The 21,957-nt window shown below is 39.0% G+C and overlaps 1 protein-coding gene across 1 annotated transcript in view; it reads left to right on the plus strand.

Moving 5' to 3' along the window:
- Positions 1-12,319, plus strand: part of LOC121890692 (chemokine-like protein TAFA-5) — a 99,283-nt gene extending 86,964 nt beyond the window's left edge. Inside the window, exons 4-5 of the mRNA XM_042403176.1 lie at positions 5,585-5,798; positions 10,839-12,319. Coding sequence (XP_042259110.1) covers positions 5,585-5,593 — 9 coding nt within the window. The 3' untranslated portion in view covers positions 5,594-5,798; positions 10,839-12,319. The remainder of the gene's footprint in view (positions 1-5,584; positions 5,799-10,838) is intronic.
- The last annotated feature ends 9,638 nt before the right edge of the window (positions 12,320-21,957 follow it).

Genomic DNA, 21,957 nt, shown 5'->3' on the forward strand with positions numbered 1-21,957 from the left:
ATCCAGGTCCTTTACTGCCCCCTATCAATTCAAATGTAGGCTAATTACCCTCCCTCAATATTGATGTTGGTTATTATTCTGTGTTATATCATTTAAAAAAAGCACATAAACAGATTTGTTTAACAGTTGGAATATCATTATCATTAGTTTCCTAGGAAGCGAAAAAGCCATGTGAATAGAAATTATATTTATGAGTGTTAAACAAATGCAACGATTAGAAATTTGACATTCAAACTTTAATTAGGTCTTGTTATTGATCACAAACAGTAGACAATCAGAAAGCGGTAATTTGGTGCCAGTGCCAAACAAGGAGCATTCTTATTAATTGTTCCAACGGAAAACAAGAGCAGCCTACCAAGGAAAAAGTCTGAGGCTACTGGAAAAAAAGCAGAAGGATATGTATCCATAGCTAAGGTATTCAATAGAGTACTGGCAGCATTTTTCTTCTTCTGCGCCATTTTGCTGATATGATCGTTGTTGTTTTATGATGCTGTCCAGTTGATTAAATAATCATACCTACAGCAGTCAAATAAAATAATCAGGTCAAGGGCCCACAGGGGTTTTAGTCGGCAGGTTTGGGGGTCTCTCCCAAGAAAATGTTCTGTTATTTGGCTAAAAACTATGCATTTCCACATAATTTTGGACTATATTAATTACAATATTTATTTTAAAAAAACACACTGTGTGCCATAAAAAAATAATAATAACAAAACATTGGTAAAACAGTGAATGGATTTGAACAGCGATTTTCTCATCCTCTCATAGTCAGGCTGTAGTCACTAGCCAGCTGTAGGGATGGTATGGTAAAAATTTTATCTTTATCTTATCTTTATCTTATCCAAAGGCCAACATTTTACTCTAATCCATTAATTACTAAACAAATGTTTTGTTTTTTATGTTATCTTTTTTTTAAAAGAAAAAAAAGAATCAATTCAGAACAGGATTAGAATAGATTTTTATTTTAAATATTTTTAGCAGCAACACTAGCAGCAACACTAATGTTTCCATCAGCAAAGTCAATATACAAGTCCAATAATATCTCACTGGAAAGAAATCAAAAATGTCAGTAAAATACTGTGTCAGTCCTCCTGTCCTCTGTGCTCCTCCTTCTGCTGCTGGTTGAGAAGAGGGGCTGGGTTGAGCCAGTAACTAAGTTTACAAGAACTTGCCAAATTTTAATATATGTTATAAACTAGGCTAAACACAAACACCGACAAACAGAGCAGAGGAGAGGACCGAGAAGCGAGCGCAACCATAAATGACAGCAAATCACAGTAGAGACTCAGCAGTTTCTCCGTGTCTACACAGAAAGCAGAGCATGTTTAGCAGAGCAGCATCAGCGAGAGCTCCTTGTGTCTACACATGAGGCGTTCAGGTACAGTATTGAGAGTAGGTCACCTGTGTTTTTGAAATACTCAGAGCCCAATACACAAGTAGATACACACATAAAACTGATGAAAAAAGACTTGACAGTGCTCGGAAAAAACCTTGAAGTCTGATGATAAAATTTAGAAAATGTGCATTTGAATGTAGGACTAAACTGGAATTAAAACACACACACAAATGCCCCTCAAGAACACGTCAATGCCCCTCTTTCAAAATTATTGCTTCCAGCACCCCCCAATGTTCTCTGAATGCTCCCCTGGGGGACAGTACTGCCCCCGTAGTTAGTGAGGAGTATTGGAGTACTAGAGTTACAGCTTATTTTAACACACATTTAACTAGATATGACTCATATGCAAATACAGTATATGCTCTGTGTTACACTTGGAGACTAGACATGTACTTTATTGGTTATACACACATAGCAACCTGCTTAATTTATAGTTGATTGAAAGTACTGTTGTAGCCGTAGAAAAAAAATGGCATCAGCACGCAACTTCCTATTTCTGTTTGCGAAGAATAAATCTGTTCTGGTCCAACAGGAAAAAGTTGTGGAATTAAAACACTGTTAGAATTCACACGAAAATAATTTCAGCGCCATGCACTGTTCGAATTATATGACACAACCATGTTTTTAATGGTCTCCTAATGTGGGGGCATTAATAGATGTAACAAGATGATATTTATATATATTGCCTACCACTGCTATAGTACAAGACCAATGTTCACAACACATGGCAAGTAACGGTCACAGCATCCTGACAACAAAAAAACAATCACCAGATAAAAGTACACCTTAAGGCAGCAACTAGGGTTAATTTCCAACTCTCAAAATACTTTAATCCCTCTATGACGCTAAATGATTTAAATATACATTTTATCGCAGTTACCACAGTCAAATGCTGCCTTTGCTGCCTTTCCAAAAGCTCTCTCTTTCTGCAAAGCGAAATGCAGTCTCAGCAGTCATCTCCCATACCTCCTTCTTTCAGTGAAAGGCTTGCTGTTGTCTCTCTCCAGAGAGGAGGATGCTCTTCGTTGTGCCCTCCACCATTTTAGACTGTCAGATGAAACGGCGCAAGGAGCTATCTCTCTCTGCATGCGCCGACGCGGGGAGCTAGGCGAGAAAGAGGCAGAGTGAGTGCGCCATTAGAGGAGAAAAGCAAAATCACCTCAGGTTATCTGACGGCTTTTGTGACAGCCTGATAAGACAACCAATTCAAAACAGAGCCAGAAAAGCAGTGTGAGAGAAGAAAAGAACAGAGTGACTGAAAGAAAGAAAAAAGAGATTGGAGTCAGTGAGACGAATGGTAGCGTAAAACATTATTTAAGTCATTTTCAGTTGCTGCACATCAGGCAGTGACTCTTGTTGTTAAGCCTTTCGGTGCCTGTTAAATTTGAGGAAAAGGACACTCCTTTCAAAAGTCATTTTTCTTTCACTAAGTTATAATTGCATAAAATCCAACAGCAGGAAAAAACTGTTGAGACTTTTTTGACAGCTGCTACGTTCTTCACGGAGCCCTGAATAGAGTACACAATGCTTCAGCCAGTGTTTCCAAATGATCAACACACAGCAAGTCTAAAAAGATCATTTGTTATCCTGAAATTCAATCAAAAGCATTCTACTTCTCATTGAGTACTGCGCATTTCACACGTAATGATACAACATCATTATTGGCATTTTCAGACATTACAGGAAACAGTAACTCAAAATGAGGAAAACAGTCCCAGAATAACTGAAATGAAGAGAAGAAAATCCTTAAATGTCTAACTAGGTCTTAATCATACGTTCCATTAGGTTGGTCCTGATTGGGAATTTAGGCTGTGAACAGAGTGCTATGAGCAGAAGTGGCACCTACTGAGAGAAAGACTGTGATTACTGTAATCAAGACTTTTTCACTGCGGAGAGAAGAGGAGAGGAGAGGAGAGGAGAGGCGAGGAGAAGAGAGGAGAGGATGGAAAAAGGAGAATTGAGAGTAGAGAAGGAACAGTCCATACCTCTGTAAGCAGGGAACGAATGAGGAAATATGTTTGAGCATGAGTATAATGTTTCATAATATGAGCTCATGTGTATGCATATGCATATTTTATACACTCTGGGGGTGTGGAAGAGGGTAAGAGTCCTCATACTGTATGTGTATTCATGTATATGCATGTAGTTAAAGGCTGTTTTCATCCTCACACAAACAGCCTTTTTCTACAAAGGGTGCCATTTACAGAAGACAATCCCCTGGCCAGTCTGCATCTCCCTGCAAGCTTGGAGAGTATTTACGCATTTATACATCTGCCAGTGACAGCATGTGTTCGGCCGAGTATGAAAAAGCTCTTTCGATCGGGGTTTGTAAGCAAGTGCTGAGGGCCTCCCTCCCAATCCCCTCCATCACTTTCTCTCTGTTTCTTCCTCTCCGTCTCTCTGCGGATCCAGCTCCGGCTGGGCCTGATGGGATCCCCCAACACCCCACCATCACTGCGTCCCCCCCTGTGGTTCTGGGTCAGTACCGACCTTGGTAATTGATCCCTCTGGGCCCTCCAGGCATATCCAACAGTGGGTTGAACAGAATCACTGCTAAGAAGACAGCTGCTTGGCCACCCCAGACAGGCCGAGAGACAAGGAGAAAGAGACCCTGTTGCTGCTTACCATTAGCTCTGTCTGCCAGCTTCCTTCTAGAGGGAGCCAAGTCAGCATAACCTCACTGCGTGGAAAATACCAAGTCCTCCATTTTGGGAACCTGGGGAAGATATTGGGGCTGTTAACAGAGAGGGGGCAAGAGGGACAGACAAAAATAATCTTTCTTATCAACAGCCCAAGAATTTCGGATCGATCTGCTAAGTGAGCATTATTGCTTAAGCCCACAGCCTCCACTGGCCTATGAAGTCCCTGAGTCCCTGCCTGTATTTCAGCCAAAGTGTCAGCACTGCCCATTTTCAGAGTTTGTCATTTTCATTTGGCCAAAAAAGGTAAAGGATTTCATAAAGCAGGAAATCTTTGCTGGCGTGTGCTCGCACTGTAAGCAGCTGCAGATTCATTCGAACAAGCAGACAACCACAAATTCAAGGACAAAACATTTGCACAGTCATTCACACAAGAGTAAATAAAGGATATTTTTGCTGTACTGGGAAAAAACATGTATCTATTTTTAAACCAATTTAAAATCCTATTTTGCACAATAGGTTTTAAAATGGTTTATTTATTTATTTTAAGAATTAGGAAGAAATTATTAATCCATATATCAACAGTGAATCTTTTTGTTTATGTAAATAAAAAATCTAAATCATCAAATTCAGATATACATAATATTTAAGGACTAAGCCATGTTAGTGGCTTGTTTTGGCATCTGATAATCCTTGAAATGCATTCATCTGTTACTCCAACTGGACTTCCTAGACTGTATTTCATTATCTCATCAATGCCTTAAACCAGAGGTTCCCAACTACAGTGCTGCAGAAGTATTACTTCATAGGCTATCATAGGCTATTTTTGCTATAATGATCATAAACTTGGTGCAGTCTGTGCTGTTTTTTTCTGTATCACTTTCTGTCATGCCATGCCCCTAATAACAACACACTGATGTGTAATTAAAGTGGGTCATTTAGCAGGTAACCAGTCTGTCGCATCATGAAATACATGTAAAAGATGAAATGTGTGAGGTCTCTGTCTGAGTGTTGCTAACAATCTGTCTGTCTTTTTTAATTACAAGGAAATACAGAGAAAGTACATGTTGGTTTCTGTTTAGTCTCTTTTTCATGCTTTTTTTTTAAATCTCTCTCTTTCTCTCATGCAAGCTGTCTCAAGTTGAGATGAAAAATAGAAAGAGATCATGCCTAAATTTTATTTCACATTACTGCTTAACAAGTCTGTAAAAATCAATAAAAAACCACAAGGCTTGCTTCCAAGTGAATCAGACCCTGTTTTACTCCCACACGTCTATATTTAACATTATACGCAAGGAACAGTTTCCTTGTGACGAACACAAGCACAGAACAGCTCACCAGGTTTGTGCAAAGCCAAAAAAAGGACATTTTCAAGACACCTTCACAAGATAAAACTGAAAGTGGTGGTTGTGGTGGAGATGGTGTCACTGTGTCTGAATCTGGGAGAACAAAAACATAAATAAATACTGCATCCTCATTTTGAGCTTGATAACCATACCGCCTTGCCCTCTCCCTCTCCTACTCCCCGTCTCCTCTCCCTCTCTCCCCTCAGGCTCTATGACGCGACAAGAGTCCCCCTCGACACTCTTGCACTATGGAGAGCATTGATGACCCCTTGACAGACAGCCAAAATCCATCTACCACCACCACCACTACCCTACTACCACCACCACCATCACAACAGGTCCACCCAAACCCTGGTCCCGCAAAGGCAGGAAGCAACACAAGCAGCTACAGAGCACCATGGGCCTCATGGAGGCAGCAAGGTACAAAAAAAAAAAAAAGCCCCCTCAAAAATACCTTTGATTTGTGACTGTAGTTCTTGAAGTGAAGCTTGTTTTGCACAGGGCCTGAAAAAGGAGATCAGTCGTGTTTTTTGTGTGTTATTCATAGCCAAATGTCGGTCTTAATAAAGCTTTTGGATTTAAAAAAAAGCATAAAAGTGGAAATATACTGTATCCCAATGGTCATCTTATTCACCATGAGCCTGCATATATACTGCACATATGCAATTTCTCCAAAATCAATATTCTTAATTTGTGAGACTTGATAAATAGAGTAATTACATTTCTCTCTTCTATTACTGTTTTTTTTATTTTTTCAGAGTCTGATCGTTACAACCAATATTATGGTTTTATTAGATCACAAAGACATCATTCCCTAGCTTTAGCAGAACATGCAAAACAAGAGGAATCACAGACACAAACGCAAGCGCACATAAATCCAGATACAATTTAAACAACCGTCTGCTTGTTTGATATCTTTATTTGACTCCCTCATTTTTCCATAAGCCTGCCAGCTCCCTAGTGTGTGTTTAAACACAAAAAATCCATGTGTGCAGAAATACCAGTAAAACCCATCAGTGTATTTTTTCAGCTTGTTTTTGGTCTGTTTTTATTGGCATGCCTTGTATATTGTCTTTAAAGTATTGTGTCAGATGGCGTCTCGGAGCTCAAATAAAACAAGGGCGCCAGACAGACTCTGATATTAATGCGTGTGATCGGGAAATAGAGAGTAGCAATGTAGTAAATTTAACGTACAGTGCAATAAAAGGGATGAGGCCAAAGTCATAAAAATGCCCGGTCTCATAGAGTTGCTGAAAACCAGGCTCTTCTGTCGGTCAATATTGTCAGCATTTATGGCCCATGTTATGATTTGCTTTCGAGAAAAAAATCTGATCTTGCTGCTTTTCAATCCAGACAGCAAGTCCTCAGCAGATTTAAAACTATAAATAGACACAAGATGGAATGCATGCTCTGTACTCAGATACTTGCACAGTGCATCATATAGAGGATTGTTGTCTGTCTACTAACAGAGAAGGCTCTCTAAGATTGGATTTAAACATTTGATCCCATAATATACAATGTAAAGGAAGACAATGCCATATTGCCTGCAGCAGCCTGTCCTCACAAGAAAAATGACATTATGGGTCTAAAATTCAGGCTGGCAAAAGCAACCTATAGTTGCATTTACACCATCTAGCGGCCGCAGTAATTATGACTCAGGGGAAGTGACGTAGTTAAGATGACGTCAATATTAGGTGACTTGATAAGGTGACTTAATAAGATGATTTTGCCCTGTTAGGAGGAGGCTGGTTGGGTTTATAGCTAGATAGATAGTAGACAACAGATTTTGCTACAGGAGACCACCGTTCATTTCCCGTTTCCAACCATTTTTTAAAAAAATGTAACGTCATGGTGTTTACTGTTGCCATGACAATAAATGTTGCATGACTTTAAGGAAGTATAATCCATGATTCAAGTGATCATTTTAACCCAAACCATGATCTTTCCCTAACCCTAACCAAGTGTTCTTTGTGCCTAAACCTAACCAGACCTTAACCACAACATTGTCACACCATAAAACATCATTATTTTTTAACAGTGTAACTGTTTTGGAAAGCCAGAGTGCATCACTACAGCAGCTCAATAGCAAAAACATAACTACAGATCATTTTTGCCGGCCTGAATTTTAAGACCTATACTGTCGTTACGAGGATGTGTTTGCCTACAGGCATGTGATCTCATGCAGTTCCATGCGATACAGTGTATAAACACATATAATCTGTACATTAAAGTGTATCAAGGGACATGTTGGAAACATTTCAGGCAAGTTGTTTGCATCCAAAATAAATCAATGACATTTTGTTATTCCCTCCTGAAGCCACCGTGGTAGGAGTGCAATGTTAAAGATGTTCTAATGCTCCCTTTTGAGCATTCAAGTTCTGATCATATTGTAGAATGCAGATACTGAACTGTGTTTGCTTTGATGTTCTGAAGAAATGCAGTATGAAAGGGTTGATAATGACATAGCACCCCAGATAGCTTTGAACTCTCTCTTAATGTGGAATGGAGCCTAGTGTCTGGAGGCCTGTGCATACATGTTCATGTATTTTGATCTCCGCATCTGCTTCAGGCATTATCCAGCTTCACAGCATGTAATGAGCGATTTCCCATCCCTTATTAACCTGTGGATCATTCCTAACCTACAAGTTCACTGATGAATATTCATTTAGCAGGCTATTGTGCAGCGTGCGTGCTCAGATAGAGAAAACATGCTTGAATACACATGACTTAACATTAAACAGCGAGGGCAGTAAAAAGTATTAGAAACAAGTATAGTGTCAAAAAAGTAGAAGCATTTTAGAATAACAGATGAGCAAAAAAGGCTTTATTCCATCAGTGGATGTTTTAGCACCACCTTGCCATAGTTCAAGTGCAAAAAATATCCAATCATGCATCAGTTAATCAACTGCATAATTTTTGGATCTGAATTATTCACATCTATCATAGTGTTTAGAGAGGCAAAGTGGATCAATTTTCTTTCATACGTGCCCATTCACACGTTCACTCTGGGTCACCGCGCTGTGACATTTCGAGGGGAGTCAGCAAGAGTTCACACAAAGAGGAAATGTCAAGCCGGGGCCATATGTTCGAGCGAATGTGCTTTCAATCCTCTGACTCCCAGCTGGAGATTGTCTCCATATGTATTGTGAATATAGTTTTCTTTAGCTCCCACAGATGTAGCTGAGTTCATCCGCACTTGAATGCACGTGCAAAATATATGTAAAGGCCAACATGTGCGCACACGACTGCATCCTCATTTATAAATCAAAGCATTATACTCTCAGCTTTGCCTAGAGACAGGAAGCTCTATGTAATGTCCCTGAAATCCATTGTTTTCCTCATCCCCAGTTGAATGCTGCTGGGTATATATATCGATATGTATTGAGTGGATTGCCTGCTTGCTCCATAACAAGAGAAATCTGCACAAATTAGACATTAGTGCAGATGAATTGTGTCTATGTCTTTCCCTTCTGTTACTATGACACCTCCAGCATTCAAAAGTCTAATTCTCTTTCCGGTCTTGTTTGAACAGCCGCTGTATTCAAAGTTTGTCCATGTGTTGAATAGCCACAAGCAGCTCTGCATCACATTTTTCCTCAACTCTGCATTCCTCCTGCACGGGAATTTAAAATATTCTCTTGCCGTTATAAGATATAAAATAGAGTAATATGGTCGTTTCCTGATAAACCCAAGGTAATAATCACCTAGGGCCTGTGAATTTTATTCATAGGGCAAATTCATCTCATATTCATCTGACATCCGTTCCTCTTTTTTAATAGAAGGCTTGCATTTCCCTGAGATGAGATTTGTGTGTGAGATTTATGGGGAACCATTTGCCACAATGTGGGTGTGAGAAAAAAAAGAGAGGTATGCGACAGGGGAACATGGAGAGAATATAAGAAAATTACCATGGTAGACACAGACTATGGTAGCTTACATAAAACAAGACCATCTCTATACCCGCCATTTGCATTGCATTTCCCTTGAGATTTCAACAACTGTGTCTCTATGCAGTGATTCTGACCTCCTTCCGTTTTATAGTTGGCTTCTTGACCATTCGGTGCCACTGTAATCTCAGTTTGCCCATTAGGGGGCACTGTGAGAGGTGTTTACACTGGGATAAACACCTGTTTGGGCAGCAGTCGCAGTCAAGCAGTTAACACAGACATGCCCCTGTTTTAAACTGTTATACCTCTGGGTCATTTCATGCCCAGCTCCAACAAAACCACGATATTATCTCTATTAAACTCAAGCTCAGTGAGATCTTTATTATTCACGGAGCATCAGACATTGTCATCTTTGATACACGCTAGTACTCCATCCAACACCTGCCCCCTTTCATGGCAATTTGCACCCTGTGAAATCATCAAGAGTTCATTATTATGAATTAAGCTTCAGTGGCAATGCAGCAATCTTGGAAGGCATCGGCGCCTCTATCAAGTTGGCTGTGTGACTGGCGGGGGCCAGATGGCGAGGAGGCTTCCAGATTTGTCTTTCTGTTGTAGATTAATTGATTCTCGGTCTCTGCACTGTGAGACTCGCTTTGTTATTGGGTTACACCCGCTGAAGAATTCTAAATATTTGACTGGCAAAACACTTCATTTGACAGAGAGTAAGCTGTTGAGTTTTTAATTTTTCGCTTACGATGCTATCAGATTGCTGTAATTAACACTTCCATTTGGTAGGGAGCAGTGGGTTTGATGATTCTTCTAAAAAGCTGTATTTTAGGCATTTTCTTGCCAAGAGTCAGATGAGAAGATCTACACCACTTAGCTTAGCTTAGCATGGGAAACAGCTAGAGACTGTGCCCCGCCAAGGAATAATCCTGCACATAAACTTCCTGTAAACTTTTCATTTTTATACTTTGTTTTTTGTACAGATTAAACAAACAAACTAGAACATCTTAATTAGAGAGCTTTAGCCACCCTCAGACAGAGCAAGGCTAGCTGTTACTCCCCTGTTTCCAGTCTTTATGCTAAGCTAAGCTAACCATCTGCTGGCTGTATCTTCATATTTAGTGTATACAGACCTGAGAGTGGTATCTCCTCATCTAACTCTTGGCAAGAAAGCAAATAAGCATTTAACAAAATGTCAATAACCTATTACTTTATACCTTAAAGGGGAGGACAGATACTCATTTAGGCCTATACTGCAAAGACAAAGTTTACCAAAGACTTAAGTAAATGTCACACTTCTGAAGATTTAAATAAAAAGATCTGCTGTGCAGCTGCATGTAAGATTACAATAAATAATCATAATTTCATTAATATGATGAATTTCAAAACACAAAGTGCTTATAATATGCTAGTATAAATAAAATGCATTAAAAAGGACTTATTAAAATGTCTTTTTTACATAAATACACCTACAGAACCTTCACTCAGGAGCTGTGAGGAAAGTGACAATGACTGTGAACTAAAGCAATCCTCTCATGTTTGCTCTGTCCTTGTTGATTCACAGGTCTCATAACACAGCCAGAGACGGGAAAACCAGGGAGTGACTCTGACTGAGGGAGCGAGCTCTCCCCTGGACACTGGACAAACTACTCGCTGTAAAACACTTCCTATTTCCTGTGACCGGCTTCTTCCGGGTTTGTGACAGCTCCCTCCTGCTATCTGTCGTTGGGTCAACATATTGCGTCCCGCCTCCTCTCCACTCTATCTGCCTGCTCTGTGAAATTAGCAGTGCCTCCTCGTGCCATGGAGGATCGGACATCTTAAAAAAATCCCTTGAATGGTTTTTGCCTCATCGGAAGTTCTCTGTTTGGAGCTGCTAACTGCTTTGAATACAGGATTTCCCACATTTCTCTCTAGCCTCTAGAGCAGGAGTTCCAGAGCAAAAAAAACGGGATCATTACAGACCAGACCCTGTTGCTTCTCGGACCACCTCACGAGGCCGCAAACTGAACTGAGCGCTCTCTGCTGTGAATAGGCCTTCTGCTGGAGTAAACCTCCCATATTTTTATAGACCAAAGAGCAAAACAACAAATACGATCATTATGACAGAGTGGACCATCTGGCAAAGACACACAGAGACTTTGTACACTTGCTGCTTGTGTCGCCACCGACCAACGACTCCCCCCCTCCCCACAGAGACACGGTACACAGCGGACCGATGCAAACCGAACCTTGCGTCCGGTGGCGTATGTACCGAACACAATCGAAGGAGTACTTTTAAAACTTTCCAGACATTTTTTTCTCAGACTAAGCCCACCACTGTATTTTGGAACTGGAGATATAGGTACTACATACGTATAACTGTGTATCAAAAAAATATCTGATTTGCATTTTTCAGTAGCTACGGTTGGGACAGTGTGCATTGTTGGGTTGGTCACGGAGAAGGATTGCAAATCATATCAAAGAGATGATGAATATCTACAGAGAGTATAAATGCTGTTGAGCCTGAAAGGGAGTAAAGAAATGTCATTAAATGTATTTTGAAAGGCCCTAAAAAGTTATATATTTAACAGTTTTATATGTTGTACCTTTGTAGAGAAGCTTATTGGACTTAAAATGTGGTCACAATGGCAGTTAAGTAGGATGTGAACAAATGCTGTTGTTCTCATTACTGCTGGCTCGTAGTCCCAGGTTTTCTGTTCACACCTCAGTAGCCGCTTTCTTTTCATGGTCATCTACAAGTCACTGTCTATCAAAACCATTAATGGAAAAAAAAGGAAAGTGACACAATTTATTGAGGACTGATCTGCAGCCAACTGAACATTGTAAATCTATGGTAGTCAGTGGAAGCCATTGAAATCTGCTAATTTGCTATGATATTGTATTGTACACGGTGTGGAATACTGACTCATTTCCTCTCTATGGGTTTTTGATCTCTTAATTTATTTTTGTGCTTGTGTTTGTTCGCACAAATCTGGCCTCTCTTCCGGTGGCGATGAATACAACGAGGAGAGAGAGAGAACAAGGAAAGCAGAGGAAGCCTTGCCGAAGTATTAGAGTCATTTACATACATTTTTTATCATGAAATATTTTAAGAATAAATTAAATACATGAAAGAAACGTCCCCTGAAAATTTAGATGGTCTTGGTGTTCAAGGTCACCAAAAGAAAAAGTCAGTTGATCTTATTCTGGTCTTACTTTTAATGACTGTATGTGTTCTGTCACCCAAAAAAACGTGACTAAAAATGAAAGTTTCCTTTTCTTTCCCAGGTAATCAGGTGGTTTTATGACCAGATGATTTCTGGCTTGAATCACCAGGAAGCCCAAAAGGTAAAACTAGGTAGGTGAAGGCAGTGCCGTATCACTGCCCCCTCAATCAGCAAGCATTCTTGTTCTTTAGATTTTCCAGTGATAAACAGGTGGTTGTACTGAGCAGATGCCATATGTCAGCATGTGTAAATGTACAACTTTGTAGCAGAAGGTTGCTGGAAAAGAAAAAATACTATGATATCCAGCTATTCTTTTACTCTTAAATAGTCCACCCAGTAGAAAGCAATTTTTTGTTCATTTCTTAGTTCTTTTAAGCAATGATGTTTTTGTTTGTTTTTCTTCAGCTGACCACACAGTTTTTAACTTTGGGCTTCTATCATACAATTGAGATGTCCATTTATAGCAAAAGTGCACTTTCAACAATCTGCACAGATTTGTGTCCATTAAAGTGAAATGAAATCCACGTTTAATTACACATCTCCTTCACATGAACAAGAGCAATGTCTACACCCCCAATAACTCAACATATGATGTTACATATGAAACATTTTAGATGAATAAATAATATGAATAAAATATGAAGGATTTGTCATATAGACATAGCAAAAAGTCATATTATATGCAATGTGGTAATCTTTGTAGAACTTGAGACTTGCTCATCTGTGTTTTGGTTCAACAGCTCAATAATATTTGGGGGCAATGGACGCTTTTTTTTGTGGTATTGCTGTTTGTACTCAAACACAAAATACTTAGTATTTCCTCACTTCAGTCTGGACACAGACGTTGCTCAAAAATTGTTCTGAAAATGTCAGATTTGCAAACAAAGGTGGTGAAGGTGGCAGTTATACCACCTTCACCATTAATGGACATCTCAACTATGGTAGACCTTTTTTTTAAAGTATTACACAGTCATGAGTTTTTGGGGGTATTCATTTACATCATTCTGTTCTGTAAACCCTCTAAAACTAATCTACACCAAACACAGCCTGCTCACCTTTTAAAATACACATCATAAACAAGACACATGAGTGATTTTTGTAATGCTAACTTTCTGGAAGGAAGTCACTTGAAAAGATCTAGTTCTGGTTTTGTGTCTAACATAGTTCAAGAATGGTAGAGATGGCATGATCAAGTTCAGTACAACTATTTTTTTAAGAGACGACCATTGAAAGGTTAAACTGCTGATCCTATTGTGGGTCATGAAGGGCATGAGCCAATCCCAGCACATGTTGGACAAGAGGTAAGATACACCTGGACAAAAAGACTATACAGTCACATTAATCCTGGGGGAAACATGTTGGAAACGTGCTGGAGAATTCCTTTACAGGTGATCAAGAAAAAATCACTTGCCAGGTAAGTCCAGTTAAATTAGTTATATACATGTATATATACATATCTCAACTAGCCAACTATAGTCAAGTTTAACAATCAATGTCTCAATGTGCTTTCCCGGTCTACATCAACGTTGGTTTCTGACCCAGCTCAAGAAAAAAAGAACCTCATAAGAAATATTCCTCTTGATTTCGTGACAAATTGTAATTATTGAAATAATATGAAGTTGCAACAATCATTTAATATACAAAGACCATCAATTATAATATAAATTATAAACAGGACCCCTTTCATGACTGATGTGGGCTGAGAGGAGCTCCATGCAATAACAGTCCATAATGAAAGAAAATGACAACTGAAGGCATTAATCCATAGAAGCATGCAATTATGCATTTCACAGGACTCTTTTGTACAATGATGAGTGTTGTCATGTGATTTTCCAATACAGTGTTCAAGTGCTACTGAGTTGACTTCAGTGGATGACACATCAGTATGGGCTTCACAGTTGAGTAGGGATCATTATGGCTTTGCGCTGTCATTAAAAAACAGCAATTTAGCTGCAGAGTGATACATTTTCAATATTATTTTTTTTGTCCTACTTATATTTTATTTATATTTTTACGCCGTTTCTGTGGTACAACTACATTTCTCAGATACAGCTCTCTGAAACTATAAGCCCCATGCTGTTTCAACTTGTGTTTCAATTAATAAATAACTAAGTAAGTAATATTGTCACTGTTCTGTGAAAACCATGTATCTGCAAAATATCAACTTTTCATGAGCTAAGAACAGTTAGCAGTTCTATTATCAGCTCTGTGACAGTGTATTTTTCAAGTAGTCCTATTGGGGTTTAAATTCTTTATTTAACATAAGAAGCTGTGGGACTTTCTCTGCCCTCATCGGAACATAATATAATTTGTGATACATGATTATCACTGGACAGTGTGACAAGTACTAATAAAGCTTGTGAGTCTGAACCTACATAGATCCTCCCAAAATGTTGCAGTATGTGGATGCAAATAAATAGAAGGTAAAGATGTCCATTCGCAGAAATCACATTTTTAAATAAGGGTTAGGTAAACTGGTAATATTGTTTGGAAGCATACTCATCTGCTGGAGGAGGAAAATGTATCTATGCTCACCTTAAATCTGAAGATTACATACAAGCATGATTCTGTGACATCAGAACTAGTCTGGAAGCCAATTGTGGTCCAATATGCAACTTACACAAGTGTGACGTGGAAACTTGAAGCACACACACACACACACACACACACACACACACAGAATGGACAAATTATTATTCAAAGCAGTATTTTTATATATTATATTTGTCTGTATGTGCCCTTAAAGATCCTCTCAGACATGTTTTAACACATATAAACATATTTGTGGAAGTGAATCGATGCCTGGTTATTAGTCTTAGTTACTACACTGAAGTCAAAATTGAAATCAATGCATTTCATAGTATGATACTAATAAACGTGTATTCTCCATCACAGTTGAGGCAGGGTATGAATGGGATTAATTAGATGCTTTCAGGGTTATTTACAATATAGCCCCTGTAGGCAGACAAACACTGGGGCTGGGATGGTAAAATAATTTCAGAGTGGAATGGGTAATGCAGACGCACAGTCTTCCAAACTGTTGTCTGGGTGTTCGCTCTCTCTGACCTGGCAGGCATCACAAACAAGCTACTTTGTGCACAATTTCTCTACTAAGATGCAGTGTTGGAGTGGATATACACATCCGTGGTTCTGCGGAAGTAACTATACACACTGCACACTGTAAAAAAGGGACTACAGGCATTTCCAGGTATATGCAAGTATTTGTTACAAGTATTTCTTATATCCTACATTACACCAATGGGAATATGTATGAACCATTTCAAACATAAAGCAGAAATCCATCTGAATCCCCCCTGACTCCATGCAGGAAACAAAGTCTTTTGATTCCAAGATAAACACAGAAAAGCAAAGGTCTTAACCCCAGCTTCTCTCGCTAAATCCTGGTTTGAACCGTTATGCTCACCCATACTTGACTTTTACTCCGAGAGCTAACACAGCGATCTGGCTGGATCATCTTTCTGCACCGTCCTCTATGACTCTGTGTACAGAGGAATATCTGGAGCCAGAAATGAGACCTCGAAGTAACCAGGGGAATTTTTTTTTCTTCTCTTCGTAAGAGACTGATTGTCAGGAAGGGGTATGGGGGTAGGGGTGTTTAATTACAGCAGATTGAATTCCGATAATCTGTTCCATATCCTTGAGGTTTTTCTGGCAGCGTTTAGAGTCATGCCTCTACACGTTTTAATTTGATTAAGACAGGACAATGTGGGGTTTCCTGAAGCTACGACTATAAGCAGGTACAGTCAGAAAGGAACCCTGCAGAGAATGACGACACAATTGGAGTCAGATAGGGGCAACTATTACGCAGTGAATAGATTGGTGCCTTGGGTGGGTTTTACCCCCATTTTTTTGCTTCAAAGCCTCATGCAGTTTTCTCTTTTCTATGAAAAAATTGGAGAGCACGCCTGTGTGTTTGCTTTTCTGCATGATTCTGTTTGTTTGTCTGTCGATGTGTCTGTCAACGCCTACAGAGGGAGAGGAGGGAGAGAGTACACAAGATGCATGCAGCTCTACAGCCCACAGTAAACCCTGAGGGTAAAAGATTCTCTCTCCATTTACAGCCCAGATAAATCTCTGAAATACCAATACTGCATCACACTGCACAAAATATTATTATATGCTTTGATGGATAACATTTACCTGCTAATTCAAATTTCATACTGTGAGTCTTTGTTTACAATATAAATCTAATTAAGTGCAGCCATCACAGTGCAAGGTGGATCAATACACAATATGGCCAGCACAGCTGCTTACCTCACAAGGATGCCTTCCCCTGCCAATATTTTCAACCTATAAAATAGCTCGGGTTTTCTCAGTGTGGCCAATAATCTGTCAAGGTTAGGGCAACGAGAGAAAACATTACCTCAGTGGGTGACACGCTGGCTACATAAGAACAAATAACTAAAGCAGAGTCATAGCTTTATGACAAGGTTTATCCATCATTTCTTTCCCTTTAAGGACAGTTTATAGAAGTTTCCCCCGTGTTTATTTTGTTTTCTTTTTATTCTTTACTTTGTGTTTGAGAGTGAATGCTAATTAAGGCCATACTTTTTCTTTAAAGCTGCTATAATCAAATTTTTATATCGATAATAGATCAAATGACTATGTGTAATGCGAATGGGTCTTTTGTAGTGACAAACCCACAAAAAATGATCAACAACTCTGCAGGGTGTCACAGCGTATTAGTGTCTTTCAGCTTATTGTTTTGGCTTTATGACCCGTAGTTCTAGAGGCAACAGACGGTCAGCAAAAACCCACAGTAAGCTACCTGCCCTACACTAAACAAAAAAAAGTTAGCTAGCTGATGAACATAGTAGACCATTTAGCAGATAAAGAGCCAGATATTTCTGTAGGGAGTTAGTAGAGACCAAAGAAAGAGCTAAAAGGAGACTGAATATTGGAATTTCATTCACTAGGTGGACACAAAAATGACTACAGTTGAATACTTATGCTGCTCTATCTGTCTCCTGCATGTGTAAATAAGTAACTGTTTGCTAACAAGTTTGCTGCATAAACTTAAAAAAGTGAACATATATTGGTGCTTTGTTCAAAGCTTGTTTCCACTGCCCCCAAGTAGCAAAAACATCATCATTTCAGGTTTAACTTCTTTATTCATGTTTTACATGCAATAATGAAATAGACATTTACCATGTCTTAACCATGAAATTGTAAGGTTGTCACTGCAATCTGAGTAGTTTTAAGATATTGAGATTCAAAGTTTTCACATCCAACAGTAGATAGAAAAACTAACATGCAGTAAAGTTCTCTTTTATTGGTCAAAATAACAGCCCATTTGAAGATATCAAAATACTATTACATTATTGAACAGGGCTTTCAAGAGAACCAACTCAGAAAATCAATTTATGGATAAATACTTTTCTTTTTTGAAATTACGGGGACAGTAATGGATAAAACTGAAAATAAACCTATTCAGAATGTTAACAACTTGTCAAAGAATAGTACCATGTGACTTTTTAAAAAAAAAAAAAAAAGTCAGATACTGTAGAACCTTATAATTCTAAGTTCACAATTTGTCTTCATCTGACCTTCTACAGCATCAACACCACATATGCTGAAAATGTCAATCATTATCTTATTTGTCAATCTAATTATCTTTCAAACATGAAATTAATCTACTATAATAAGGTGGTTTACTAACAAGAACATTTGAAACCAAGTCTGACACACTTGGCATCAGAACCTTAATTAGTGTATATCCAGCAGTAGTGCTGCCCTCACCTTTCGTTCCATTGAGCGCTTTGCCACTGTGTGGAGTTTGACATGTGAAGTCTCAGGTTAAGCTCCAGGGCTCCAGGTCTGAGCTCTGCCTTTACTCCCCCTGATCAACCTCTCTGTGGTAGATGGTTCATTGTCAGCTGGGTGTTCAAGCTCCATTTAACTCTAACTAAGTGCCTTTAGCCATTATCTCTGTTCATTAATGCTGCACTGTTACTACTGAGCAGCCCTGAGAGCATCTGACTGAGGTGACTGCACCATGTACAACAGTTAAGACCATGCAGGAGTTGTCAACTCCATTTTGATGGTTTCATTGTTATACAATTAAGGGCATAAACATAATCCTAATAGCGTATTATATTGAGGATATTTGCTAACATAAACCTTCATTAAAATGCAGACACCTGTAATCATCTTATGAGCAAATGTTTATTTCCTCTAAGTAGGACAGGGACAAATCTTTGAACAACAAAGTCCTCTATACCAGTGATTCCCAACCAGGGTTACTTGTACCCCAGAGAATACTTCTCTGTTGCCATTGAATATGTGGAAAGCTTGGCTAATTACCTTAACAAACTCAACTAACCCAAATAAAAAATAGAAATCATTATTTCATTGAAAAACATATATCCACACATGTGTGTTAAAAAGAAAAATAAACAGCCAAATGGATTACAAGTTGGTGTAATTACAAAAAAAACAACGGTTGACCATCAACCCAAGTCAGTTATAACACATAACAACATGTTGCCACTGATAGTGCATGAAAACTTCAAAATTCAAATAGTTAGCTCAAAATATAGGATAAACGATTGAAATAGATAGTTAAAAATAATGGAAAAATGGTTGAAATAAATAAAGTAATAGATTAAAAGTTGAAATAGTTAGCTAAATGTAATATGCTGAGAGTGATTAATAAACACTTTTGAAACAGTTGGCTAAAAGAAATGGATAAACAGTTGAAATAGTTAGCTAAAAGAAATGGTTTTATACTGTATAATTAGCTAAAAAAGGACACAGTTTATATAGTTGGCTAGAAGTAAAGGATAAACAGTCGAAACTGTTAGCTAAAAGTAATGGATAAATGGTTGTATGTCTGTTATATGATAATATATTGAAACAATTTCCACTTTTAGATAGTATAATGGTGCTAAATTACATCCTGTTCCATTCATAAAATCATATTTAAGTGGTGTCAGTAAAGGGGTACTTAAGCTCATCTGATAGGGCTATGGGGATACACCAGACAAAAAAGGTTTGAAACCACTGCTCTATGCCAGTCAGTACTGAAGAAAGAAATAACAGACTAAATGATGAATGACTGAAGAAAAAGACATAAAGAGTGTGAAATGCATCCTCCATCCTATGGCATCAGTAATCAAGGTCTGCTACTGTACACTGAGTGCCCCTCCGTATCCCCAGAAAGGAAGGGATGCAGGGTGACAGCTGGGGACCTGGCCAGCACACTGGACCACTAAATGAGAAAAATGACCAGCTTTCACCAGCTCTTTTAAAAACTCATTTACATCCTGTCAGATTCCATTATGGCCGGGGACCTGCACCGGAGCTGCAGGACAGGACTGAGCCTGAGTGCACCGACCGTGCCGGCCAAGCTCCTATCAGCCTGACCCGGCTCACCGGTCCAGTAGACAGCTGATTCTCCTGTGTCAAGGTTTTTTGGCTTCTCTCTTTCTTTATTCTCCCCCTCCATTTTCCACACTACCTTTGGTGTGCTCTTGGCAAAGAGCAGGTGATTATCAGAGTGCCTGAAACCCCACTTTTACTCTTTTATACAATTACTGTACAGTATGTGCACCTAAAAGCATCAGCAGAGAGGATTAGGCCTACTAAATGCTGAGCCTTGAATAAATAATCTGCTAGGGGGTTAGCATTAAAAGAAAGCAGAGAGAGGAGGGAAGGAAAGTGAAAAGCATGTGGATTTAGCCTTTCAAAATAAAAATACACAGTATGACATGAATCAAGAACCTTGAAACTGCAGCTGAATCAAAATGACTGTGAGATCACACAACAGATTGTTTAGCACTGAAACAATAAGTTGATTAATTGATTAGTTGATCTACAGAAAGTAACAATTTTTATAATTAGTTAATTGTTTAAGTATTTATTGTTATTAAGCCAAAATGTCAAATATTTGTTTGCTCAAGTTCTCAAATGTGAAGATTTGCTGCTTTTCTCTGATTTATATCATTGCAATTTGAAGACATCATCTCTGGCTCTGGGATATCGTGACAGTCATTTTTCACAATTTTATAACATCTGATAGACTAAATGATTAAGTTAATTAAAAAAAAATCAGTAGATAACAATATCTATTGCAGCCCTAATATTGTTAACACCAAGTTTTACAAGGCTGTTAAATGAAAGTTTAAAATCTATTGTAATATATGTATTTTGTTTTCAAATCATGAGTCAAAAAACAATAATAAAGGAGTCATTTGCATCAAATATTGCACAGTATAATTTTTGAAAAATCTGTAAAATGACAGCCATAGTGTTGGGAGTATCACTTGGCTCTTCTGTTTTATTATACTCATATTATTTGTACCAAATTTAAATTATTGTTTGTAATCAGACTGCTATAATCCCATTGTTTGAAAGAATGTTAATAATGTATGTTGTTAAGATACTCAAATTAAGATACTCAAACGTCATCTGAAAAAACTTCACTTCTGTATCATGAGAGGACGCTAGCGTGTATGTCACCTCTTCTCAGTCCGAGGTGAAATTGCTTTTTGTGCAAAATTGTGCTTTTCACTGTAAGTAGGACTAGGTGTTGATTGTCTCCGCCACCTCTTGTCTCAACATTTTTGAGTCCTGTATTACTAACAGTTTAATGGTTGTACACCTGTGGATCTGTGTATTCACCTACTCCACCAATCAGCTGTAAGCTGTTAGCCACTGACAAGCTGTTAGCCTATCTCTGCTAGCTAGCGATCCACCAGCATACTGAACAAACTGTGGTATACTCATATACTCGCAAACTCGTATACCCCGACAGGACTTCTCTCTGCCACGATTTCAGGACTATCCCTGACCTCTTCCTAGACCCGTCATCCTGCTCTAGCTTCACTTCTGTGCTGCTGCTGTGGTCCAAGGTTGGGTGACCCCCTCACCCCCTGGCAGCCTCGATAGCTAGCTGGTGCTCCTCTGTCGCTGAAATGGTGCTCATAAAATACTCCACACTGGAACTCCTAAACATCTTCTGTCACCTCCCGTCTGGATTACTGCAATACACCCAGCAAAGCCCTGGACAGGCTCCAATATGTGCAAAACTCAGCTGCCAGGGTTCTCACCCACACCTAGCCCTGGCAGCACATAACCCCCACCCTCAGCCACCATCACTGGCTCCTGGTCAAGTCCTACAAAATCCTCCTCCTCACCTACAAATCCCTCCATGTCCTTGCCCCCAAGTACCTATCAGACTTCCTCCACCCCTATACCCTGTCCCGGAATCTGCGGTCCTCAGATACAGGTTTGCTCTCCATCCCCCACACCAGTCTGCAGACTTTTCGGGACAGAGTCTTCAGTGTGGCAGCCCTCACCCCTGGCAGAGATCCACAATGCTGCATTTTTGGACACTTTTAAAAAAAACTCCTGAAAACTTACCTGTTCACCAAGGCCTATGACCTCTAGTTAATTCTGTCATGTCATCATCATCATTATTATTATTATTATTATTATCATTATTATTATTAT

This window comes from Thunnus maccoyii, chromosome 23 (assembly GCF_910596095.1).
Source record: "Thunnus maccoyii chromosome 23, fThuMac1.1, whole genome shotgun sequence".
Taxonomy (NCBI): Eukaryota; Metazoa; Chordata; class Actinopteri; order Scombriformes; family Scombridae; genus Thunnus; species Thunnus maccoyii.